This window comes from Gymnoscopelus braueri (genome assembly GCF_963280865.1).
Source record: "Gymnoscopelus braueri genome assembly, chromosome: 16".
Taxonomy (NCBI): Eukaryota; Metazoa; Chordata; class Actinopteri; order Myctophiformes; family Myctophidae; genus Gymnoscopelus; species Gymnoscopelus braueri.
Window position 1 is genome coordinate 20,350,841 of NC_137616.1, and position 27,472 is coordinate 20,378,312.

General features: G+C 42.1%; 1 protein-coding gene across 1 annotated transcript in view; it reads left to right on the forward strand.

Annotated features, from left to right (window-relative positions):
• The first annotated feature begins 4,181 nt into the window (after positions 1-4,181).
• The window catches only part of esr2a (estrogen receptor 2a), a 28,193-nt gene continuing 4,902 nt past the window's right edge, over positions 4,182-27,472 (forward strand). Inside the window, exons 1-7 of the mRNA XM_080453377.1 lie at positions 4,182-4,443; positions 19,021-19,971; positions 20,952-21,130; positions 23,926-24,042; positions 24,464-24,778; positions 25,367-25,505; positions 26,259-26,392. Coding sequence (XP_080309503.1) covers positions 19,571-19,971; positions 20,952-21,130; positions 23,926-24,042; positions 24,464-24,778; positions 25,367-25,505; positions 26,259-26,392 — 1,285 coding nt within the window. The 5' untranslated portion in view covers positions 4,182-4,443; positions 19,021-19,570. The remainder of the gene's footprint in view (positions 4,444-19,020; positions 19,972-20,951; positions 21,131-23,925; positions 24,043-24,463; positions 24,779-25,366; positions 25,506-26,258; positions 26,393-27,472) is intronic.

Below are 27,472 nucleotides of genomic sequence, written 5' to 3' on the forward strand. Positions count from 1 at the left end.
AATGATTTTCATTCTAAAACTGAGTCAGTAACAATCGCTATATTGCAGTACATTGCATTAGCTGTAGATAGAGCTAGAGAGCGAGAAAGCATGTTCTGCACAAATTCACCCAGACCTGGGCCTTGACAGTGAATCTAATCAAGAAAAAAGTTATGATATGAAAGACCCAGCCTCCAGCATCACAAATACAAATTCTGTCTCGATACGATTGCCCTAGAACATACAAAAGACTATACCTACATCAGCCTAAACATCAGCGCCACAGCTAACTGCAACCAAGCTGTGGACGACCTGAGAGGCAAAGCAAGAAGATTTTTGTATGACATCAAGCCTGGCTCAAAATATTGAACATCCATTTCCCTTTATGGTTGCAAAGTCTGGGGTCCACTATCCAACCAAGAGTTAGCAAAAGGGGTCAAACACTAAATTGAGACTCTGCACTGCGTGTAGAGTAGGCCTACTGCAAATACATTCTCCACATCCAACTGAAAACACCAAATAATGCATGCAGAGCAGACTTTGGACGACACACTAATTCTCAAAATTCAAAAGAGAACATTTACATTTTATAATCACCTAAAATAAAGTGACCCAGACATGTTCTGTATTCTGTAACAAAGCCGTTACCTATCTCTAGAGAGACAAATACAAGCAGAGCCACCAGACAGATATCCCACTGGATAAAACCAAATAAGAAATACAAAATAAAAAAAAAACTACCTGACATATTGGAAAGAATCAACCAAACCCAGAGAAAATTGTAATGCTATTTGCCCCCCAAGAAAATACACAGTGGCAGAATACCTGAGCACTGCTGATCTAATGCTAAGGAAATCCTTGACTATGAACAGACTCAGTGAGCACAGCCTCCATCGAGAAAGGCTGGAGGCAGACCTGGCTCCAAGGAGAAAACAGACTGTGTGCACCCACTGCTCACAAGACGAGGTGGAAACCGAGCAGCACTTTCTAACTATCGTACAAAGACATTAGAGACACATACTTCCAAGATTACAAACACCCTTAAAGAGTTAGAAATGATGTTACTATACATACAAAAACACCCATATCTGCTGGGGAAGTACAGCAATGTGCAAACACAACTCATTGTGAGCTGTTGTGACAGGAAAAGGACATACAATGGAAAACAACCACCATAAAGACTGTTTATGGGATTTTAATTGTCTCCGCCAGGCCGGGAGGCGAAGACTATGTTTTCGCCTGTGTGTGTGTGTGTGTGTGTGTGTGTGTGTGTGTGTGTGTGTGTGTGTGTGTGTGTGTGTGTGTGTGTGTGTGTGTGTGTGTGTGTGTGTGTGTGTGTGTGTGTGTGTGTGTGTGTGTGTGTGTGTGTGTGTGTGTGTGTGTGTGTCTATACAGCTAATATCAGACACCGCTGGACTAATCAATGTCGAACTTTGCATGCACACTCCCCATAGGTCCAGGAAGATACCCCATCCTAATGGTACTGATGTCGATCCGATGTAAACGGTTATGTCAACCTGTCACTTACATTTTATTGTACATCCATTTCTTATTTTGGATATCAACTTGCTTTGGCATTGTAAATATGTTTCCCATGCCAATAAAGCCCATTTGAATTGAATTGAGAAAGGGAGATATTTACTTAAAGGTAGGGTAAGTGATATTTTTTTGGTTAAAACTAAAAGCTTTTTGTTAAAAGATTAAAGCACTATATTCTGATGGTATTCATTGTTAGATAGAGTGTTTGATCAGTATCAGGGGTCCTCCCCATCTCTCCAGCTCTTTAATAAACAGAAAATACATAGGTGGGTTTCCAATCATCAGCCAATCAGGAAAGAGTACCCATTTATCAACTTCAATTGTATAGTGTTCCAGTTCAATTCAAATTCGATCAAAGTGTCAAATCACAACAAGTTGTCTCATAGACACTTCATGTAGAGCAGAGACCCGACATTGTCCCACCCTGAGCAAGCAATTTTGTTCCAATTTTGTCTGCTCATTTCTTTGTGTAATCACTTCCAGTTTTACTTGTCTCCGCCGAAGGTGGAGAATATGTTTTCGCTTTGTGTGAGCAAACATTGTTAGCCAAGCTAACATTGGGCAAGCTCCACGTGACACGTGTCAATTCGTTGACACCAATGCCTCTGATTGGCTAGAGGGACGCGTGACGAAATAAAATTCTATAAATAGGTGTGTCACTTCAAAAAGCCCCTACTTTTTGAAGTGAGGTAAAACAGGATCAATCAGACTTGATTGGAACAGTACCTTCAGTAAGTCCAAGTCACCCGTCTGTGCGTGTGTGTTTCCCTCTGAGAACACCTAACATTGGTCAAGCAAAGGCAGAAGGCCAAAGCTAAGAAAGCATACTCATCTACAATTGTAACGTAGAAGAGGACTAGAGTTGAAATGATCCCACAACAAAGCCGAACTCTTAATACGTGTCAATATGTTGACATCAATGTCTCTGATTGGCTAGAGGGACGCATGACGAAATACAATCCTATAATAAAAAGGTGTGTCACTTCAAAAAGATGTTTACGTTTTTGAAGCGAGGTAAGACAGGATCAATCAGTCTTGATTGGAACAGTATCTTCTAGTCCAAATCACCCGTCCGTGCGTGTGTGTGTGTCTTTGTGAACACCTGACATTGGTCAAGCAAAGGCGCAGAAGGCCAAAGCTAAGAAAGCATACTCATCTACAACAGTAACACAGAAGAGGACTAGAGTTGAATTGATCCCACAACAAGACCGAAATCTTAATACGTATTAATATGTTGACACCAATGCCTTTGATTGGCTAGAGGGAATGCATGACGAAATACAATTCTATAAATAGGTGTGTCACTTCAAAAAAACGTTTACGTTTTTGAAGCGAGGTCTTGATTGGAACAGTTTCTTCTAGTCCAAATCACCCGTCCGTGTGTTTTTTTTTTAAGTGAGCTTCCATAAGCCAAGCTAACATTGGTCAAGTGACACGTGACAATAATTATGTAATATAAATAGGTAAGACAGGATTAATCAGGAACAGTACTGGCGGAGACCTGTGCTCCGAGGAGCACATTTTCTAGTTTAATATGTTTATTACCTATTCTATAGTTCTCTCTTCTGATTGGATAAAATAGGTATCCCGACCTGGAAATGCATTTTCTGTTTAATAAAGAAATGTCGTTAAATGTCTGAAAACACACATTTAACATTAATCCAATGTAGTGGGGCCCTCCCTGCTTCATCTCTCTCTCAGCTAAGGGTTCCTTGGTCTGAAAAAGGTTGAAGACCCCTGCCCCTGGTCTATATCAATGAGTTGGCCTACTATCAGAATATGGAGCTATTTAACACTTATTTTAACAAAATATCACTTAGTCCTACCCTACATTTAAGGAAAATATGGACCACTGTGCAAGCTTTTTACACTGGAAATATTTTTCTCTACATAGATAGACTATACAAATATTGCTTGCATTTCCTCTCACCTGACCCGGAACAGGTCAAACTCCCGATGTGCAGGTGCACGGGTAAACAAGACTCGCCCCAAAAAAACACGCTCACCCCCATTCTTGTATTCTTGTAGGCCTATTTGTTTTACTGAGGACGATAAGGTTAGAAATATGTTTACGGTTAGGCATAGTTTTACTGAGGTTAAGTTTAGGAATAAGGTTAGGTTTAGCCATAGTTGACTGGAGGTTACGTTTAGAAATAAGGTTATAGGTTTAGGCATAGTTTACTGAGGTTACGTTTAGGAATACCAGGTGAAAACCGCCGGATTTGCCCCGGGGCGACTGTGTTTTGGGGCGAGCGTTTTGGTATTAATGTGACGCTGCACCGTCAAGCTGTACAGTGATGCACCGATGTCTGGCACACTCTCTGTGGACAACAGGTTGTTTGTTGATTGATTCCCTCTATGATGCCATGAGTAGCCAGCCACAATCTCAAAGAGTTTGTTTGCTTACTTTAGTCACTGTCATGATGTTGCTTTTTTTAGCACGGCTGTATGACGAGTTGGTTTAATTAGCTTTTGCAGCACGGACGTGCTCTAGCACATATGCAAGCTCACCACGCGTCTATCTGCTCTTTTACTGCATGCAACAAATGAGGCTCGGACGGCGCGGGTGTGGTTTATATCCTGACGTCGCTAGTTGACAGCGGACAGAGCTTACTGCACGTCGACACACAGACGCAGACGCCTCCGGGGCAGATGAAACGGAACCCATGGGACTTCGTCAGTGGCGCAATGTGACTACAACAGGCAACAGCCACAAACTTGCCGCTGGTGCTACAAACTGAAGTGTATGTGTTCTTCTAATCTACAGTATCGCCAGTTGAATTGTTGAGCCAGCAGCGCTTGTCAAAACGTCTATCTGAAGACATAAACAGCCGGGTTCACGATGCCTCTGCTGCCGCCAAGCTGCCAAGCAACAACTTTCCCCCCAGCTGGCGTGCGTTATTATCTGTGAGAGACTGACATAAGGTAAGAATCCTTTTCATTTAAAAACAAACTAGGAGTCTGACTCCGTTTAGAATAGACTACTATGCGTTCTGTTCAGTATAAACAAACTTTATGTGGCTAAAGTGCGTCAGGTCAAATGTGGAGCACAGCAGCCTACTATAAATAAATGTTATCTACGATAGTAACCTACGGGTCAAAAGGCAAATTTCCACCCGTGCGTTCATTATTGCAACAGCCTATCGTACGTATAACCTGCTTGCTTGTTTAACCTGTGTTTTTAACTTGAATGAAAAGCGCTTTGAACTACATTTATGTTGGAAAGGTGCTCTATAAATAAAGATGATTATTATTAATATACCTTGCATGTAGCATATAACCTAGATAGTGACCTTTTCAAACTTGAGAAAACATTCTAAATGGGTCCAAGTTTATTATTGTTTATTTCCTCCTGTTGCAGTGTTTGTTTGTGAATATCAAATGCTCTGGAAATAAACTTGGACCAAGCTGTTCCCTAGCAACGTTACTGACAAGGTCTGTCAATATTTGGGGTAATATGTTCAGTCAATCAATCACTTTGTTTACAAGTCATACATCAAATGCAGCTCCAAGTGCTGAACATAACAAGTGGAAATAACAATACGTTTAAAAACAAATGTGTTAAAATAATAAATAGTGTTTACGAAAATGACAGTAAAAGTGCAAGTCGAAATAAATACACACTAAAGCCAGACTAAAGGGGTGTTTAAGCTTTTACTCTGGCACCCTCCAGCAAGCCATTCCACAGGCTAGGTCCATAGTCCATAGACCATAGATAGACCATAGTCCTAGCCTGGGTCTTAGACTGGACCAGGGGAACGTGAGAGATCTATTGGGTACATCATGACATGTCTTAATACCATGTCAGCCATTTTATCGGGAGCGAGAACATCTAGTGATTTATAGACCAATAAAATAATTTAACAATCAATTCTAAAACCATTGCAGTGATTTGTTAGGTCTGATGTGTGCTCTCCTGTTCTGGACCTGGTCAACATATGATCCGCTGAATTTTGTATACTGTTAAGTAGTTGATCTATGGCATTTTTTGGTTGATCAGAGAGGACAGCATTACAATAGTCCAGGGATAAATGTATGCACTAGTCTCTCTGTTTGGCTGATAAGACACAGATTTGGTCACATTCTTGATGTGGACAATAAAATGTAATTAGCCTAAGATGACTTCTGGGACTGAGTGCCAGTGTCTTCAGTGTAGATATCAGTTTCTCTCTCTGTGCCTCTGCTTCAATGACGAGTACCTCTGTTTTGTCCTGGTCAAGCTGAAGGAGACCTACAAGCATCACTTATGGAGGGTGTCAGTAGGGCTTGTGCCATCAGGAGACACAGCAATAAAGTTGAGTGTCATCAGTAACTGAAAATTGATGCCATGTGTCCTGGTGACACTGCCAAGGGGCAGCATTATACAGACTGATATCAAAGTGATGTCTGTCTTCGATGCATTAATTGATTAGAGAGAGCACTAACAAGCCCATAACAAGTTTGACACCCCCCCCCTACAGACAGAGGCGGGAGGAATGTCAACATAAACAGTGGAACAAAACCAAAATACAGCCAGAGGGATGTGTCTTTCTGCAGGGAAACACACTAGCACAATAATATAGTGGCTGATAGAGAGAAATGACGGCTTCTACCTACGGTATTCACCTTATTCTTGGTCCTTCTCCAGGGCAGCGCCATTGCCCTTTTCTGCTGCTTCATTCAATATCTGGTCACTTCTGCCCTAATAGGCTGCGGGTGTAATGCAGGTAATCTTACTACTTAACATCGGCTATTTGAAGTTCACAACGCGTCACATTGCGACACATGGTAAGCTTGTAGATCTGCTATTTTCAAAAAATATTGTGAAACATTTTAGCAACACAAATCTTGTATGGGGGTCCCTGGCACAAAATATTTTCAGATAGGGGTCCGTGGACTTTAATCTGGGGGTCCTTGACATGAAAAAATGTGGGAATAAGGAACTACACTTTAAAAACAAGCCCAAAGTTGCTTATTATAAGCAGACATGGCAGCACTCTTAAAGAGGATTGCCCAGGGTGGGCAGGGTGAGTCACCAGAACCAAGGACGAGTGTTTTTGATGAATCTAACATGTTAAAAATGGAGTTTGAAGTTATAATGGGTTTGTATAGGAAGGGGGCGTGTCTGATAAAATGAATATCAAATATCTAAATACTGAATCAAGCAACTTAAAAACTGTCTGGGGGGCTCACAAAAGCCTGAGTAGACGATGAAATTACCCAAAATGTTTTTGAAAGTGAAATATCCCTTAAGTATTACTATATATTTGTCCTTTGCTGAGTGAGGGAAGGTTTGGAGGGGTACAAAGTATGGAAAACTGTATTTCCTCCCTGGATTTGATCCCACTAATGCAACACCCAAAATGTGTGTGCACTCCAGCTGACCTTACAAAACTGAACTGAAAGATGGATAAAACAAAACAAATTATGTGAGAATTATACTTTTGACTGTCAATATTTATGATGAGTTTTTTTTAAGTGCTCTGAAACAACGCACTTTACATTCTTACGAATCTCAAAGTGCTACAGGTTTAAAAGGATGGCAGCATGACCCTCCCCCAACAATGGTAAACAACACAGTCTACTGTAGCTGTGTTCGTTTTTGCCAAATAATAGTTTACTTTTTCTGAGACTTTCTTCTGCAGCGATATTGTCCTTTTGGACGGGCACATCCAAGTGGTGGGTCGGCCAATCAAATCATTATGCATAACTGATGATCTTGACCCCTTAATTTGTTGACTCAAGTCCCCCAGGGTTCTATTCAAGCCCCTCCTTTCCCCCCTCTAGTCTACACCAAGTCTCTTCACCTAAAATAGCAGTTGTGAGCTTGTAGATCTTCTATTTTTTTTGCCAAATGTCCATTTCGAGAATAGGGACGCTAGGGTTAATTTGGATAATATTATACATTTTGTGCCGGGCAGCGATATTGGATATTTGATACTTATGTTGGATATTGAATAAATACCACAGAATAAAGTTAACGTCAATATCATTATCACGCTGAACAAAGCAGGTTGGTCGTAGAACACGATGGGCACTGCACTCTGGGTTGCTATGGAGACACTTTGTGTCCCAGAATGAATGGCAAATTAATTAGTTGAAGCCTGTCTGGGAACTCCTGACTGTCACTTTGAAAAACAGAACGAATGAGCGTGTAACACTGCTAGAGTTTTGTATGCGTTTCATTGCGTTACAATTATTTACAATAATTTAATAAATATTAAATTGGCCTATATGAGTCATTGATTTTTTTTTGGGTTAATTAGTCCTAAATAGATGCATGGTTCGTGTACATGGTTAACTCTTAAATGTCTATCCCTACTCCGCACGCAGTGCATGGTTTTCACGTCATAAAAATGAAGTTAAGCCAAAATCTTGGCTTAAATCAAGTCTTTTTTCTGGTCTCATTCCAATACAGTGTCAGTAAAACATCCTCTAGATACTAGTCTGCGTCAAAATGAGACTAGTGGTGCAAGTACGATGTGAAACTTGTAGCAGCCTATTGCAAGGTTTTAGTTTCAAGTCGGCCTACTAGAAGTCCAAAGTCTTTCTATTTGAATGGCGGTTTAGTATTATTATTATTATTATTATTATAGTACTATTGTTAAAAAAAAGGTGAATGAGTAGCACACTCTTATTAGGGCAGCAAAGCACTGAACCCCCAACTATTAATGTCAGTGGTGTACAATAAAAAATACAACCTTGGTTGTCTTGGGGTACCTCCATGAAGTTTACCGTCGCTGAGAAGCAATGTGTGGTTAGCAGTTTGCCCTCTTTAGTCTGTTAACATAAGCAATGGAATATCCTTAATATGCATACAAACCACACTACACTGTAAAATCCTCAGTATCCATTTACTTGTAGAGTACACATTTAACCAAATGACCAGTAAATGGACCAGTAGGACCCGTAGGGGTGTACAAATGTAACCAAATGGTCCATTTGGTTACATTTTGTACACTCTCAGAGCTAAATGAACACTGAGGATTTTACTGTGTACTGTATGCCACAAGTCAAATTTATTTCATGGGGGTGTTCATAGAGCTGAGGGAACATACAGTAGGTATGCTCTTCCTCCACTGCTTCCTCCACTGCAGTGTAACATGGCACCACATGAAACGGCCTCTGTACAGCTTTGATTGGACAGGCAAAGGTTCATGCTTACTCTGTCTGTCCACCTCGGTTCTCCCACACAGTAAAATCCTGAGTTAATTGAACTCGCTGAGTGTTAAAATGGGCATGTACAGTTAAATAAACAACTAGACTCTTGCTGTGTTGTCTACATTCTGTAAACAACAACTGCTGTCCGTGGATTCTGGCCTGTAATTGGCGTTGAAAGCCAGATTAAATTGGATTGACATGTCACATGTCAGATCTGAGAACATCAGTGCTTCTTGCAAAATACCACATTCTGTCTGCAGCAATGCGTGGCAGCAGGGTATTATAAAAATCAGTCCTGTGTGTACTGTCTTCTAGAAAATTAACTTGAGAATGGATGGCCGGATTTTCATTTGTTCAATGGCAGTGCCAAAATAACCCCCTCGCATTCTTTGGCATGTACCAGATTTCACCTCCATAGCCACACTCCCCTATATACTGTAGGAGGTAGTTCTTTCCTTTCCAACGCGTAAAAGAAGCCGTGTCTATCATGTCCGTTTCCGCCTGGCGTTAGGGAGGCAGTAAGACTTGAGGATGGGAAAAGCTCTGCAGCCTTGGGCTTTTGTTTAAAAGTCATTCACCTCTGGCCAGCATCCGGGAACACTTCTATCATTTTGGCTTAATTTGGCTTTGACCTACTTCATGTTGTTTGGAACGATAAGGGTTTCATGCAACACTGATCTGTAGAAGGCGAAGCACTAAAATATTTGTGTGTGTGTACGCGCACGCGTTACGTGTATTGAATAAAGGCATATGTTTGAGCATGATTATATGTATTCTTTGTTATTAAACAACCATAAGTGTCTAAAATGTGGAGAATCAGGCTTGTGACTGGAAGGTTGAATTCGCTGGGCAGGCTGGGAAACGCTGGGCTGGAAAGTGCTTACCACTTTATTACACCAATGGTTGTAATAATTCCCTTGTACAAGGCAGTGAATGATTCAGAGGATTTGCAATGTGGCCAACAGTAGAGAATTGCTGTACTTGGCAACTGGCTAACAGCAGAAAATTGCTGTTGTATTTAATAAATTGAGCATTCAATCTCTCAGCACCCCCTGGATGATTTGAACATAAAAGGAATCCTTCTCTAGTCCGGTCAGGACATGAGATAATGCCAATACATCCAGGATGGTGGCTTTGTGTCTGATGTATGGCAGCAGCATGCGTAGGTGGGAGTTTTTCTCCCACACTGGACAAGCAGCTGCATGCCTTGACAAGCAAGGAGGCAGCTTTCAAGTCAAGGTCAAAGCTTCAAAGTGAACAAAAAAGAAAATCCTCCCCCACATTAGTTTTTTACCCCAAATAGTGATTAGAGATTTAGTATCCTGTCGTAATTGTTGTCTCCTTCTGAAAATACTCAAACCGTCTAAGAGTTGGCCTCAAACCCCAAGGTTATGAGAAACTGAATTCAAAAGAACGTGCTACAGAGCAAGACGGTAAACTCTAGTAGGTGCAGTGCAGGTACACAATTGATAGGATAATAATAATAGTTAGAATCATAATAAATACTTTATATAGAATCTGCCCAGAGCGCATGTCTTCTTAACCACGTAAAGGAGCACTTCACATAATGAGCACTAACTAATTGTTCCATTATAAGATGGAATAATTTCTGTCTACTTACTCACTCTGTGTCTCATTCGTAGGCTACCGACAGTTGAGAAACCTGCCGTGCCTACGTCATCATCAGTGGGGATTACAAGCTAATAGAAAGTTAGAAACTTCCTTCCTTTCTCTTCCTGGAAATTTAGCATACTGAAATAAAAGCCATTGTTCTTGCATCAGTAAAAAAGTTTGATATCTTGTTTGAACTGACCAAACTTACCGATAATGTCACTGGTAGGCAGGTTTCTGTCCACAGCCCTCCTCTGAGACACAGAGGTAGTAAACAGCATTAGTGAGCATATAATACGCATTAGTGAGGACCAATTATATGAAGACAAGGTTAGAAATGGGTGAAGTGCTTGTTTAAGCCCTATATACTGTACTGTATGTTGTTGTGTGACGAATAGCAGATCTACAAGATTGTCTGATTATGAGCTTGTAGATCTGCTATTCTTTACTCAGAATCACATGTCGAGGGGACCATACTGAGTGCACCTCCACAACTGCTTTCACTTCTTCCCATAGTGGGTGACACCAAGGCAAACAGTTTGTCTGTCGCACAACTTTGCCCCTGCAGCTTCATCATGTCCTGATTGCTGCACCCCATGACTGACACATCCCTGGGTAGGCCTGGCGGAAATCTGTCCTCAGAGGAGCGCACTTTTCTAGTTCTCACTTTGTGGCTGAGAGAAATACCTGTTTATTGACAAAGCATCCTCTTTTCTCCCACTTTATGTTGGATGTTTTCTGTAAACAAAAATTATAAAAAGCTGAGTCATACTTCATCTTGAGGCCCCACACACCAGCCCTACATTAGCATTAATAATTGTTGATAAGCATCTGTGACCGAAAATCTGTTGTAGTGTGTGCAGTGTGTAGACCAGCGCTACTCAACACGCGGCCCGCGGGCCGCATGCGGCCCGCACGCCGCGTCTTGGCGGCCCGATGGTCAAACCCCCCCAAAAAAAAAAAAAAAAAAAAAAAACTTTTTTTTTTTTTTTTTTTTTTTAAATAAAAATATACATTTTAAAAATATACATTTCCGTTCAAATGTATGGGTTGCTAAAACATTTTTCAAAAACAAACAGACAGACATACATACAGGTGCGTCAATTGTTACAGGTATAATGCATAGTTTTCTATGCATTTGGGGTTTTTGGGGGGGTTTGACCCCCACATTTTCCCGCCCAGGATAGGTGTCCCTTATTTCAATCTCTGGGAGTTGGCAACCCTAACCTTGCCATACCTTAGCTTTTGCTGAACTGATGCCACTGGACATACACACAAAATAAACTGGTACAGTGAAAAGAATATGATCAGGGGTGCACATAACTGGTGCGCAGGTGCGCATGCGCACCCAAAATAAATAATGAGCACCACATCAGACGACGCGAGGCGCTTTTGCGTACCAACAGCTGGGACCGGAATTTCCAAGCTTTTATTTTTTAGCAAAACTAAAAAATAAAAGCCTGGAGATTTACTTCCTGAAGCCACACTCACACACTCACGCTAAAGCACGTGTCGGCCCCATGTACAGCCATAGGCGCAGGGGGACGCATGCTGTGATTGTGTGAGCCTCGCATCCTGACACAGACAGGCAGCCCGCTGCACGCAGCGGCTGTTAGAGGCACTCGTCAGTCACCGATGATGAACGTACCGTAATGGTGCAAAAATATGCCGTGAACGTCCCAAATTTGGCGGATAAAAGCAGCGCAGCACAGGGCACCAACCTTGGGGGGTTCACCAAACAGCGTGAGTGAAACAAAAACGGCGAAATTCGGCGGAATTTGGAAGCAAAGCGTCCTTTTTTTCTCGCGCAGCGCCCCCCCCCCCCTCCCCCCCCCGTTGACAAAACGAAAAGTTATGTGCACCCCTGAATATGATGTCAAAATGTACATTTTATTGTGTGTTACAAAATCGAAAAATCCAAAATAGGACCGTAATTTTTATGGCGGCCCCTTGGACTTTTGGTATTTTGCTGAGTGGCCCCTTAGCCATCTTAAGTTGAGTAGCCCTGGTGTAGACTGTGTGTAGACGGCCGTCAGTTTTAGTGAGGCGTAGGACATTGATAGCAGCGGAGTGGTGGAGAAGGGGGCAGAGAGGAGGGTAGAGCTCTCTGGTTGGCTGTGTAGCCTTGCAAGGTGGGGGGGTGTTTTTAACTTTTTTCTCGCAACTCGCAATGGAAGTGGCGCTCGCGGTAAATTTGTTTTGTCTGTCCAATACAGTGTATATCGCCAGTACCGCCAGTACCGCGCCGCTGCGTGTTTGCGCAAAATGCACATAGGAAAGTGTGTGTGTGTGTTGGTCTCAGACACCAAGATGACATTCACTGGAGAGAATACATGAATGAATAAATAGACATTAGACAACATTCAACACATTAAAAAATGGACATTGGACAACATTCAACACATTCAAAAAATGTCTATTCCCGAATAAACACACACATTGACAAGTGTTTTTTTTCCTCGACACCAAATCTATTTGCCCTGTCTACAATCTACAGCCAATCTACAAGCTCACAAGTTGTGAGCTTGTAGATCTGCTATTTGTGGTTATTGTTCCCCCCCATTGTATGGATGCTGGAGTTCAAGTGGTTAAACCATCACAGGGCTCAGAGCTACCATTATCATCATTCATTGCAAGCAAAGTGTTATTGTCTCCGCCAGGCCGAAAGGCATGGCGAGAGAGTATGTTTTACCCCCTGTCCGTCCGTCCGTGTGTCCGTCCGTCATTCTGTCATTTTGTGTACAGCTAATCTCTGGCACCGTTGGCTTGATCGCAGTCAAACTGTGCACACACACTCCCTGAATGCCAGAGCAGAACCTCTGCCCCACATTTTTCAAATGGGCCTTTTATAGCGCCACCAGGAGGCCGCTTTTTGCAAAACACATTTTTTGACAGTACTCCTACAGATTTTATCCAAACATCACGCAAATCAGTACACAGTATCTCTATAGTCATGTGATCAACACGGATCTGTCCAATTTTCCATATGTCATCCTGATTGGCTAAGGTTGCCTTCCAAAGTTTGCAGGATTGCTCCGTTTTCAACAAAATGCCTCAAATCATGAACACAGCTTGCGATTTCCGTGAGATTTCACACGCACATTCCCACTAGGCCGAGGAAGAAATGCCACTTGAAAATGTTCAAATCAGCCTCATGGTGGCGCTATAAAAGGCTGATTTGTGTTTTTAACTATAACTGCACCGATCTGCATGAAACTTTGCACGCACATTCCCTAGAGGCCAAGGGAAAACAACTGCATTTTTCACATTTGCCTTTCATAGCGCCACCAGGAGGCCGACTTATGTAAAACACATTTTTTGATATTAAGCCTTCAGAATTTATCCTTATTTCACGCAAATCGGTACACATGATCTCTATAGTCATGTGATCACGATGGATCTTTTACATTTTTCATATTCCATCCCGATTGGCTAACATTGACATCTGAAGTTTGCAGGAGTGGCCCGTTTTGAACAAAATGCCACAAATCATGAATGCAGCGTCCGATTGTGGTGACACTTTGCACGCACATTGGCACTACATCGAAGAACAAATGCCACCCTTTTAACATTGCCCTATTATAGCGCCACCAGGAGGCCGATTTTGCAACACCTTTCTTTTTTATGTTACTCCTACAAATTCAAACATCATGCAAATCGGTACCCATTGTCTCTATAGTCAAGTGATCAAGATGGTTCCGTCCAATTTTTCATATTCCATCCTGATTGGCTAATTCCGAACATTGCTGCCCCACAATAACCTACCTGACCTGGCAGAGACCTGTGCTCCGAGGAGCACTTTTTCTAGTTTTATATTTAACTTTGATATGCTTTTATTTGACCTTTTGTTTTAATCTGAATGTAAAGCAAGCACTTTGAACTGCATTCATGTCTGAAGGTGCTCTATGAAAAGATTGTTATTTTATTATTATTATTACACAACTCTGTCTTTAAACTCAAACAGACATCAAAAACGTTTTCATTCAAACATTTCAGTCCACAGGTTCCTTGAGAACCTGCTAAAACACAGGCTTTAGATGTGAAATGAATTGTTTAGAGGCTACTAGGCTAGCCTCTTCCTACTTCCCCCTGCAGTCTGCCCTCAACCCTGTCCCCACCTACTACTCGAAACAAAACAAGAAAAGTGTGCTCCTCTGAGCGCAGATCCCTGCCAGGCCGGGTTGCCTACCCAGGGCTGTGGAGTGCAGTCGTCAGGACACAAGGAAGCTGCGGGGAAAGTAGAGTTTGTAAAACAGACGGTGCAACTGTTCATGTTTGTGGTCGCCCCTAAGGGCAGACGTGAAAGTGTTTTTGGAGGTGTGCTCTTTAGATGCCCCTCAATATGCGATTCAAATTGGTTTGATTTTTCCTATCAACCGTGTGCTCTAGATGTCTTCTAGTAGTCATTCAGGCTGTCTTGTCTGTGTGAGGCACTGGTGTTTAGTTGTCTTTCAATTATTGACATAAAACATGACCAGCAAGAGTCAAGACCTTACACGCACAAAAAAGAAGCATTGTTGCATGCGTTTGCATTTTTTGCAAGTGTCAGTCAGAAATGGTTGTGTTCTATTTGGGGAGTTGCGTCATGATCTAATCAAAGATTTTTTTTTATTGTACGTCAAACAGTTCAAGAATTATACGCCAAAACGTGAAGCGGCCTGTTATTGCGCCAACATGAGCCCAATTAGAAATATGGGCTGGAGGCCTAATGGGAGTGAGTTCATGCAACACTGATCTGTAGAAGTTTCATGCCAATCGATCCAATGGTGCTGGAGATTAGGTGCTCACGGAAATCTGCCTGTTTATAGTGCCACCATGAGGCCAATTTGAAAAACGTAGGGTGGCATTTCTTCCTTGGCCTAGTCGGAATGTGCATGCAAAGTTTCACGGTAATCGGACGCTGCAGTCATGATTTGAGGCATTTTGTTGAAAACGGGCCACGGGCCACGGGCCACTTGTTGAAAACGGGACACACTGCAAACCTCGGAAGCGAATCTAGCCAATCAGGATGGAATATGAAAAATCAGAGAGATGTCTTAATCACATGACCATAGAGAGCATGTGTATCGATGTGGGTGAGTTTTGGACAAAATCTGTTGGAGTAATATGAAAAAATCGTTCACATTGGTCTGTTATAGCACCACCAGGAGGCCGATTTGAAAAATGTAGGGTGGCATTTCTTCCTCGCATTTTTTTTTTCTTGATATTACTCCTGCAGATTTTGTCACTCCAATTGGTACACATTATCTCTATAGTCATGTGATCAAGACGGATCTGTCCAATTTTTTAGATTCCATCCTGACTAAGATTGGCTTCAGGAGTTTGCAGGAGTGGCCCGTTTTGCCGTGAAACATTGCTGGCCCACAATAAGCAACCTGCCCTGGCGGAGACCTTTCTAGTTTCACTCATGAGTCTGTAGAGACAAAGAAATGATTGCTAGAAGACATCTGGAGCACACAATCGATAGGAAAAAGTGTAATAGGTGGAAGCATTTATTAATTTAATAATTTGTGCCTATTAAGAGTGTTCCTATCAACCGTGTGCTCAGATACCAAAAATGCAAAAAAATACATTAAATAATGTTCATTGACCTGGCTAGCTGGCTCTCAACATGACAATCATATAAATCAATTTTATTCCTATAATTAAAAAGAAAAGTATGATCCACTCCCTTTTTCGTTGTTTCATTACTTTTAATTGGTTGTCTCAAAGTTTAATTATTCCCATTTTTCTTGAATTGTCATCTCACTGATAGTTTTCCCTTTAACACAGTTAAGAATTACTGGGTTATTTTATGTGGCCAAAACCTAGCTTCACTGAACTATTTGGTCAAATGAATGGGACTTTTCCTTTGGATGTATACTGATACCCAGTGGTTTAATGCCAAGAAGGTAATAGGTGAGTGTACGTGTGCCAACTTTGACTGTATTGAGACTTCTGCCATCTAAGAATGATTAACTCTGGTAGAGTTTATCTTTCAGCACATGTAGTGGGGTCATAGAAGATATCCTTACACCACCCCACCTTGTGTGTGTGTGTGTGTGTGTGTGTGTGTGTGTGTGTGTGTGTTCACATTTGCTTACGCCTTACACCATAGTAGGGATATGCTCGTCCATTTTCAATACAAAACCTCAATATTCACGCTGCTGCCAGCTCTCTAGTATTGTAGCTCACTAGATGTTTTAGTTTGTTGACAATGTAAATAATTTCAGTATTGGATCAAAAGATTACATGGGCAATATAACCACAATTATGTTGACTTAAAATACATAAAATACGCAAAAAATCCCGGCCGGGTCATACCAAAGACTAAAATGGGACCCAATGCTTTCCTGCTTGGCACTCTGCATCAAGAGTTGGATTGGGGGTAAGTCCCTGCGACATACTAACATCATATCCAGGGGGTGTACTTGTACATTAAGCTGCCTCACGCTACAGATGGCCCTATGAGCCACGTTACTTACCTATCTACTGTATGGGTTGGTTCTAGGACCATAACAAACAAAGGGAAATGTGAGGGTTTAACCAAAATATGCAACAATCATGCACATATTGCAAAATTAACAAAGGAAACAGCAAAAATTAAAGAGCTCCATTGTGGCCCAGGATGAAAAGAAATAACCACTACACAAGGCAGATCTTTATAATCACTGGAGCCACTGGCCAGCTGCCTCCCCACCAATCCACCGATTACTACCTTTCTCCAACCAGGAACCATTACACTGAAATAAAGGACACACCTACTCCCTCAAGCCCTGACAGAGGCCGTGGGGCCATCAACCCCCCCGTCCCCCCCGTCCAACCTGACCAAAATCACTGCAATCACTGAAAATCATAACAATTGGAATACCCAGAACCCAACACGCCTTAGCTCAGGGGTAGGCAACCTGCTGCTCTAGAGCCGCATGTGGCTCTTAGGCCCTCTCCCCGTGGCTCCCAGTTGCTTGGGCAAAGAAGTATGCGAATTAGTATAAGGTTTTCTTCAGTTTTTTTAATCTGATTTGAATCGAAATGTATTATTGTAATAGGCATAAAGTTAATCTTACATTCTCCTATTGTAAAGAAAAAAGTTTTGCCTATACACCAGATAAAAATAAGAAACTAATTATTGAAGGAAAATGAAGAATATATGCTTGGTTTGTTTGCTTTCACCACCAACGTTGCTGGCTTATATATATAGGTATACTTTATCTGCTTTGAGAAATTAGCAAACAATAAAAAACTTTATATTGAAACAGCAGAGAAAGCTGCTTTCACAAGGTTTAAACAACGCGTTTATTTAAGCATAACAAAAAATGCTGTTTCCAACAACAAAATTAGACATCCTGCCAAATTAACTAAGGGAATGCAAATATACATCATAAATCAAAGTGATCTTCTGTTATGGCCTGACAATAACAAACAAAGAGAAACATGCAAAGGTTTAAACAATGAGTTTATTTAAGCATAACAAAAAATGCTGTTTCCAACAACAAAATTAGACATCCTGCCAAATTAACTAAGGGAATGCAAATATACATCATAAATCGAAGTGACCTTCTGTAGCCATGCCCCAGTTGGCCCAGGAGGAAGAGAAAGAACCTTTATACTAGGAGGCACTGGCCATCTGCCTCCAATCCCCTGTTTGCCACCTTTCTCCAGCCACAAACTAACACACTCCCAAACACACAAGCCCTGGCAGAGGCCCTAGGCCATCACAGTACTTTGTTAGTACAGTACAGGTCGGGGAAATAATGTGGAAATTAGTCTGGAAAAACAAATAAATAGCTGTATTGCAGGACCAATGCAAAGACTATAAGGCATCCCTTCATATCGGGATGGTGATATTATTGCTTGGTTGGTTTGTTAGTGGGCATGCTCACCACTTTTCTAGACCATATACACTACAGTATTGGATTTAGATTTCCCCAGACGTATCGATTGACGGAGATCTCTTATTATCTGGCAACGCAGGCCAAGGGAACAGTGTTTTCCTATAAGGATTAATAACCTAAACCCTACACTGTGGACAGAATATCAGTACATTGGATGTGTAAATTAATGTTTATGTCTGTTCTGGCCTTTAATGGAAAGTGTTGCCAGAGCCATCTACTGGGCATTCAATTTATTTTATACAACAGGTGTATAGTATATTGCCCTGTTTAAGAAGCAGACATTTGTATATTTGTCCTAATTATGCACGTGCTTTGAAATTTCTCATTTCACCATGTATTGTTGAGCTGTTGACAGCATTGCCTGTAAGTGGGAGTTTGGCTGACTGTCTAACTATGTACACTGACGTACACGTAGCGAGGGCAGTACATGTACAGAAAAGGTGAACTCAGACTGAAAGGTTGTAACATTAATATTGTTCAATTTGGTTTTAAGGTGATGTGTGGCCTCTGGCTCACTAACCACTCAGCTATGGCCGCCCCCAGGGTATTTTGTTGAGGACAAAATAAAGAATACAATACAAATATAATTCAAATGAGATGTATCAAATTTAGCTACTTAAATGTTTACATTGTGTGTGCGTACGGTTTTGTTACACAATAAAATAAGGTAGTTAAAACCCTTTGGTTACACAAAATGTACCCTTTGGTACCAACAGGCATTGACATGACTCATGGCTATATTAGAAATGCCCCTTCATTTGTTTACCTCCCCTTTCTTTACATCATAACCACCATTTACACCCTAGTCTCCATTACAAAGATTGCATACAAATGATTACAACATACTTAAACCGATGCTTTCCTTAATTCCCTCTAGGTGGAATCCTGTCCCTTGTCGCAGGCTGTATGTCACCTTTTGATGTCAGTGGCATGTGACTGCACTGGGACGCAGCCTGCACAGCATCTGGAAGATCACACACTATTCTGAGCTAGACGGACCGATGAGCCCTCGGATGTTTCACAAGCTGAATGACTAGTGATGGTGCTCTTCTGTACTGCCTAAAAGTACAAAAATATAACTGATACAATTGCGGTGGTTGGAGGTGGTCTTCCTCCTTTTCTATTGAGAACTTAAGACCCTGTTGTCGGGTAGAACCGCTGGTTGACAAGAGGTCAACGTGTATTAACTCCCTTGGCCAAAACGGCCAGCTCAGCAGTAGACATTTCAGCGCTCGGGTGGGAAACCCCGATTTGAATCCCAGGTATCTTACAATCTTAGTGATTGTAGCTTTAAAACAAACCACTGCTATTCATTCCTGTCATCCCACGTCAATTGTGCCAGGAACTAAGCCTATCACAAACTGCCTGGTTGCTTGGAGGATGATGTTGCATTTTTAGCGTCCACTGGAAGCTTTTTTGCAGTTGCCATGGCTGCCTCCTCCCTAGAGAGGGACCAGCCCCTCCTGCAGCTCCAGGAGGTTGACTCCAGTCGAGTGGGCGTCCGTGTCCTAAGCTCCTCATCTCCCGCACTGCCACCCCTCGAAGTCGCTCAGCCGATCTGCATCCCGTCCCCGTACACCGACCTGGGTCACGACTTTTCCACCATACCATTCTATGGCCCGGCGCTCTTCAGCTACGCCAGCGCAGGCCGCCCAGACTGCCCCTCCGTCCGTCAGTCCATGAGCCCCTCCTTGTTCTGGCCCCGCCACGGTCACATGGGGGCGCCGTTGCCCCTGCATCGTCCGCAGTCCTGCCCCCAGCACGGTCAGGCCATCCACAGCCCATGGGTGGAGATGTCCTCACGGGACTGCACCTTGATGGACAGCAGGTATGCAAGTGTGTGACTTAGTCATTGTGGAGCAATTTTGTAAATGTTGAATATAATCCAATTTAACACATTGAATGCCAAAAACGGTCCGGACCGTTTTTGAGGGTCCAAACGAGAAGTGCCGAAAACGGTCCGGACCGTTTTTGACCCAATTCTATTTTTATACATGTGGGCCACGTGGGGCGCTAAAACGAAACTTTGACATCACCCAAGCAGTTTCTGAGAAGAAGAGGCTGGATGAGGCTCCATGTCAAAAATCCTTCCGGTCGGCGTTTTCAATGTTATCTCCTTGATTAAAAGCTTAATATCTCCATTTCTTTTTAATGTGGTGGAAACGAGCCGTTTTCGATCGGCGATCACGCTGCAATGGAGGGTCGCGTTGGAAATATTATTGTTCCAGGCGTTAGTCGGGACCCTCCGCCGTCTCGCACGCACGCTTTGTTTACATGCATTTCCGCGTCGGGGCTTCTCACAGCACGAAATGTATAACGCAAGTGGATGGAAGAAATGCTGGCACTCAACGTATAATATTTTAATAAACCTCTGGCACCCAATGTGTTAACTTGAGACCCAAATCTTTTTATTATTTTTTTAACAATTACACACCCCATGAAGCCTTCAATTCATGGAGATTCTTTTGTTTTTGTCACATTCTTAAGCCAATAATTTGATGACCGGCGGAAAGATGCTAATGTCTCCGGTAGGAGACTCAAAGTTAACACTTTGAGTCTCCTACCGAAGCCGCCGCCAGTCATCAAATTATTGGCTTAGGAATGCGCCAAAAACAAAGAAATCTCCATGAATTCAAGTCTCTATGGGGTGTGTCTTCGATTAAAAAATAAGTCATTTTGGGGGTGAACTATCCCTTTTTAAATGAACACTGAGGATTTTGCTGATTACAAATATATGTTTCTGGTGTTTGTGCACACTCACAGTTAAATTGCACACTCACAGTTAAATTAACACTTACTACTGTGTAGTAAGATGGCAAGGAAGCGGACCCAGGACAGCGCCCAGGACAGCGAGGAGACCGTGGTGTCATCAGGGGGCAAGGCGGACCTCCATTTCTGTGCCGTGTGTCATGACTATGCTTCAGGGTACCACTACGGTGTCTGGTCCTGTGAGGGATGCAAGGCCTTCTTCAAGAGGAGCATCCAAGGTGAGACAACCAACACCAACCATTACTGTGTGTTGTTGTACTGTTGACGTGTGTACTGTTGACTAGGCCTGTCACAATTACAACATTATCGCCTGAGCACAATTATTTGAGTTTCCATTTATCTGTGTGAATTAATCTGTAAAAAAATAGCAAAAATAGCCGATCTTCAAGCTCAAAACCCGTCAATTAATCGTCAATTATGATTGTGAGAGCGTGTGTGAGAGTGTGTGGGCGTGGTTTTAAAAACATGCACAGACACACATACAGTACGACTTGCACAAAAATACCTACAGTAAGGCCAGCACTACAAAGCATGATATGTGGTTTGTGATGCAACTAGATTCTCGTCCTAAGGAGGGAGTTAACTGTTTATGTTTATGTTACTGTTTAAGCTATTAAGCTGTAAGCTGTTGGCTACAAGTTAAAAAAAAACATTTCATTGTGCTTTTGTTGGGGGCAGAGATAAATGAATGCATAAAAACTTTCTCAGAGATACAGAGAGAGCACACACACACACACACACACACACACACACACACACACACACACACACACACACACACACACACACACACACACACACACACACACACACACACACACACACATATGAAATATTTATTTATGTCCACATAAACAGAAGTACAAGATGTGCAAAGGACATAAACACTGCCAGTGCAGTCAGATAAAGGGAAAACAGTCAGTTACAAAGTGCATGTAAAGCAGATCATTGTTACATACAAAACAAAAGATGGCATACTTGTCGAACACAGCGGACAACAATCATGGGTAAAGGAAAGAACACACACACACACACACACACACACACACACACACACACACACACACACACACACACACACACACACACACACACACACACACACACACACACACACACACACACAGCCTGCTACTTGCAATGACAACACGAAAATGCAGAAAGCTATGCTTTCTGTATTGTTATGTTCTAATATGGGAATCAAGGGATTTGACATTCGCAACAACATTGATTAAATGGAAACACAAGTAAGCCTGTGTTGCCCAAATTGTGCATTATATCGAAACATCCTCTAAACAGGAACTATTTGGTCTGCAGAACTTTCTGCTTTTATCTCTTCTTTTTTTATCTAGCGTCTATTTTATTTGATATTGTGCAATCTTTTTTATGATTTCTTTTTATCTTGCATTCATGCAGTTGGCGATTTTTTGCCAGCTCTCCTTCCTGCATTTGGCAGCTGCAACTGTATTGCTTTTAGCCTGGATTATCGTTTTAATTGTTCATATTTGTCTAATATTGTAATTTGTTCTCCATTTATAAACATGCCACTCAGCTAGAATAATTGTCCCATGTTTATGATTGGTCATATGCTGCAAACCCCGTTTTTGCTACATTAGAAAAACCTGGGTTGATTTACTGAGTTGATAACCACGTCATGTAACCGCTTGGCGTGATTGCAGTGGTTAGGGATAGGCCAGATAACGAAAATATATCCTGGGTATGTTGAACTTGCTTTGTAGTACCTGGTGAAGCGCATCTCCAATCTCCAAACATGAGCACAGAGTGCTTGAATCATAAAATATTTTAATCAGCTACCCCAGCACACAGCATTTTATATTGATCTATTTAACCTAATTAATTAACTAATTCAGTTTTCACCACTGAATACCTTGTGCTCCTTTTTACAGGGTGTCTGTGGATCCTTTCCTTTTTAAAGGTCTTAAATATTTGTAGGCGATGTATTCACAATCTGACCATAATTGAGTACTATAAGGTAAAGAAAATGATGAATAAACGTGTTCAATTTTTTTTTGTTCTCATCATACCTGTTGGCAGGTATGATAGAAGACGATGTAAAATAATAGAATATATGCTACATTGATAAATTCATATGCAATGCTATCATTGATAAACCAGAAATATGACCATTAAGTTATTATCGTTTTTCCCCCCCTTAAGGGCCATTCACACTGAGTACTATAACTATAAAAATATCGTTTTTAAAATCATCAAGTGGATGGCAGAGTTCCCACCAACTATAAAAACAAATACAATGGTGAATGATTTAGTTATAGTTATAGTGCTCAGTGTGAACGGCCCTTTAGAGCTGTCTTGCAATGAAGCTGCTGTACAAATATAGAGGATATAAAAAGTTAATACTGGGATTTTCCTTTTGAAAAGTTGCTGTTTGAGGACTACAGTATTCCTGTAGGGTTTTTGGGTCATTGACCGGAACTTTCCGCCATCTGCACTAGTATTTATAAGATTCCTCAGAAATTCAACAGCGTGCTGCTTTTTCACTCCCTGATCAATGATTTATGCTTTTGGTACGGGTCGTAAATAAAAAGAGCCTCTGAGGCCCCATGATAGGCTTTCCCATGATTCCCCCACACCCCCTAAACATCTCTGCTCTTCCTCCTTAGAGTTCTCCCTCTTGATCCAATTTCCTCTTCCATGCTGGATTTCCCCTCCTTGTTAGATTTGCCTCTCCATTTAAGTTTTTAAGTCCAGGCTTAAAACGTATCTTTATTTGCTAACATTTGAAAGGTCCTGATGTTGCTTCTTTTTGGCTTGTGCCTACGCAGGTCCTGATTATTTCTGTCTTTGAGTGTGTCTGTGTTTATTGTATTTGTAATTTTCGCTAACTGGTCTGTACAGCATTTATAAATATATTTGACTTGACTTCTGTGCCCAGTGTCGTCATACCTCATGCTGTAGCTCATTCCTTCCTTTTCATCCTCCTCTCCACCTTTCATCTCTCCTTACTCTGATGCCCTGTCTCTGATTTCTTAAGGACACAACGACTACATCTGCCCTGCAACAAACCAGTGCACTATAGACAAGAACCGACGCAAGAGCTGCCAGGCCTGCCGCCTTCGCAAATGTTATGAAACTGGCATGACCAAGTGTGGTTCGTATCTCCCTGTGTGATTATGTATATTATTGTGCCCTCTCCTGTTCCACCGCACAGCAGCAAAATACAAATGTTAAATTAACTCTGAAATAGTGGTCCTTCCATGGTCCTTTCCTCTTTTATAACAAATATAACATAAATTACAGACTTGCTTGATTTTTGTAGGTCTGAGTATTGCCAGTATTAACACAGACTATTAACATATACTGTACTGTAACTTGTACCCCCAAAAGTTCCGCAGGCCACACGTTGTAGACCTGTGAGTTAATGTGCCAATTAAAATAGTGGAACACATTTTTAATGGTCAAAGAAACCGTGGGCGCAAAATAGGGCCCCTTGATGTTACAAAGAACTGAGATAAAAATATTGTTTAAATGTGTAATCTGTTCCACTATACTGTTGTCTTCTGTTGGTTTAGGGATGCGAAGAGATCGTGGGAACTGCAGGAACGCCCAGATGAGGCGAGTCACCCGTTACTCATCACAGGACGGAGCTAATGGACCAAAGAGGGAGGTACTAACTGCGGTAGTGGGTGGGCAACCAAATGAGCCCCTCCCGGCTCTGTTCACTTCGGAGCAGCTGATAGGACGGATCATGGAGGCGGAGCCCCCGGAGATCCTCCTCATGAGGGACATGAGGAGGCCGTTGACAGAAGCCAATGTGATGATGTTACTCTCCAACCTTGCTGATAAGGAACTGGTCCACATGATAAGCTGGGCCAAGAAGATTCCAGGTACAGATATGTATGGGTTTGCATAAATGCGCTGGGGGCGTGTTCTCTCCTCCGCGTCATCAGTGCCCACACCCTAGGTGGGGTTGGCGAAAGGGCCTTTCTGTGTGGAGTTTGCATGTTCTCCCCGTGTCTCCTAGGGTAGGTACCCTCACAAAAAACATGCAGTAATCCTGGTCACTATACTGCCTCCCCCTGGCCAGCCGGGGCGCCTGATGGAGGGGAAGGGAACTGGTTGGAATAACGTGTTCCTTCCACGCGCTACGTCCAACCAGGGAAACTCTCCCCTGTCAGGTGATAAGAAGGTCAGACGGCTCTCATGCATTGAAGGAGGCATGAGCCCGGCCCTGGCCTCCCTAGGTTGGCAGAGGGAAGGTAGTGCCCAGGATTACACCCTTAGGCATTGGCACTAGGGTGAAAAAATAGGGGTTACAAAATCGTGGGATAAAAATTTAGATTAAAAAATATATATATCTTAACTAATCACTTTTAAATGAAATGTGCTGAGTCTTCCATCTTGGCTGGGCCACAATAAAAGTCTAAGTGGACTGTGATTTATGTGATGAAGACCTCTGTCCCCTTCCCCCCCAGGGTTTGTGGAGCTCAGTCTGGTGGACCAAGTGCATTTGTTGGAGTGCTGCTGGCTGGAGGTGCTGATGATCGGCCTGATGTGGAGGTCTGTGGATCACCCAGGGAAACTCATCTTCTCCCCTGACCTCTGCCTGAGCAGGTAAGAATCAAGGTTTTATTTCTCACTCACTTATACAGGTACAAGCAGCGAAATGGGTTGTCTGCCAGACAGTCCCTCGTTATTGGATGCATTAGGCCGTAGGCAGGGAGGCACCCATTGACTTAAAGTCAGGCCTTGTCTCTCGAGCCAGACTGTTGTTGACTCACACAACATTTAAATGCTTCCATCATACAGTCTGTGCAACGGAAGCTCTGAAAATGATACGGGAGTGAAGCGGATGCCCCGTCTCCCCCCCACTTCCGTTTAATCTTTGCAGTCTCGTGTTCCGAGATATTACAGAAACGATATTTTTGCCATTTAAAATGCCATTCTACGAGTAGGCTACGCGATAATGGAATCTAGCAGCTACACAGCAGCCTCCTATAAAAGACAATGATATAAAATTACATGTTTTCACCTTGATGATGAAGTATTCATGATCAAGCACCTTTGATACCATGGAGGTATAGTTTGATACGTTCTCCCGCTGAACTCAGCTGACAGCCTGGCATGCATGCGCAGCTCAACCCCATCAACACATAAACTAACATACTGTATAACAGCAACAAAGCTAGACAAAAAAGAGAGACAACTCAAAATAGTCAACCAAATTATCAAGAAATAATAATAAAAGTAAAACATTAGACTATGTAGCTAAAGATAATTTTGTTCAGGTGATTTCTGGAGTTCCAAAAGAGTGTGTGCACAGATAATAATCAGTCATGTATCTTGGTTTCTGTATTGTGACGTTAGAGAGGAGGGGAGCTGCGTCCAGGGCTTTGGAGAGATCTTTGATATGCTGCTAGCCGCCACATCCAGGGTCAGAGAGCTCAAACTGCAGAGGGAGGAGTACGTCTGCCTCAAGGCCATGATCCTCCTTAATGCCAGTGAGTGTGGGTTGGCATGCATGCGTGTGTATATATTTGCATGAGTGTATCTGCACAAACACATGAACTTGTAACTACCCTTAATTACTTTATTTCACTGTGTGTGTGTGTGTGTGTGTGTGTGTGTGTGTGTGTGTGTGTGTGAGAGTGTGTGTGAGAGTGTGAGTGTGAGTGTGTGTTTTGTGTGTGCACAATTTTTTTTTAAAACCGTTGCCAAGCGATCGTTGCTTCAGAGTGTAATCCTATCTTTTTTTGTAAGTGTTGGGAGGGTTGGCAAGGGGAATAAGCTAAATAACTCACAGTGAGAGACCTAATGGGAACATGGCGTATTGCTTGGCTCGCCTCGTTGTCCGCTAACTGCAGGGCTTTTGTTGAATGCACACGAGTAACAGGCAGTACCTGTTTATTTGGATCAGCTCCACTATTGTGGGTTGTTACGTCTAGCTAGCGCTCTTAGTCACACTGAGCCACCTTTCCGCTCAATTAAAATTTGAATCAGTAGCAGCTGATGCTTCAGCAGAAAAGGCAGCATAAGATTTTAGGCATGCTTGTATAATTAACCTGTCTGCCTAAATCAGTAGTTCTCACATTTTTTCAAAAATGTTCAAAAATAGCAGATGTACAAGCTCGCAGCACAGCACAAAGTGACACGCTGTAAACTTGTATATCTGCTATTTTTGAATAGCCAATGCAAAAATCTAAAATGACACAGATGCTTTCCCGGTTTCTCTTCACTGAAAATAGCCGATGAAAATCGTGAAAGTGTGTGTGCATGCAAGACAACTATATGCAGCTATGTATAGCTTTTCTCTGTAGAAAAGATACTCCTTTGATATAGATGATTAACCACTTAATACTTTGTTGTACTTCAGATAACAAAAATATACGATCTACAAGCTCACAAGATTGTAGATATTCAATTTTCACAGAATGTTAGCCTATTTTCCCCAAATGGCCACCTACAGTATGACATGCCCAGAATATTGACGCTAGGGTTCATGTTGTTAAGTGTAACAAGCGTGTGTGTGTGTGTAGGTCTGTCACATAATTACATAATCGCCTAATTGCAGATAATCGTAA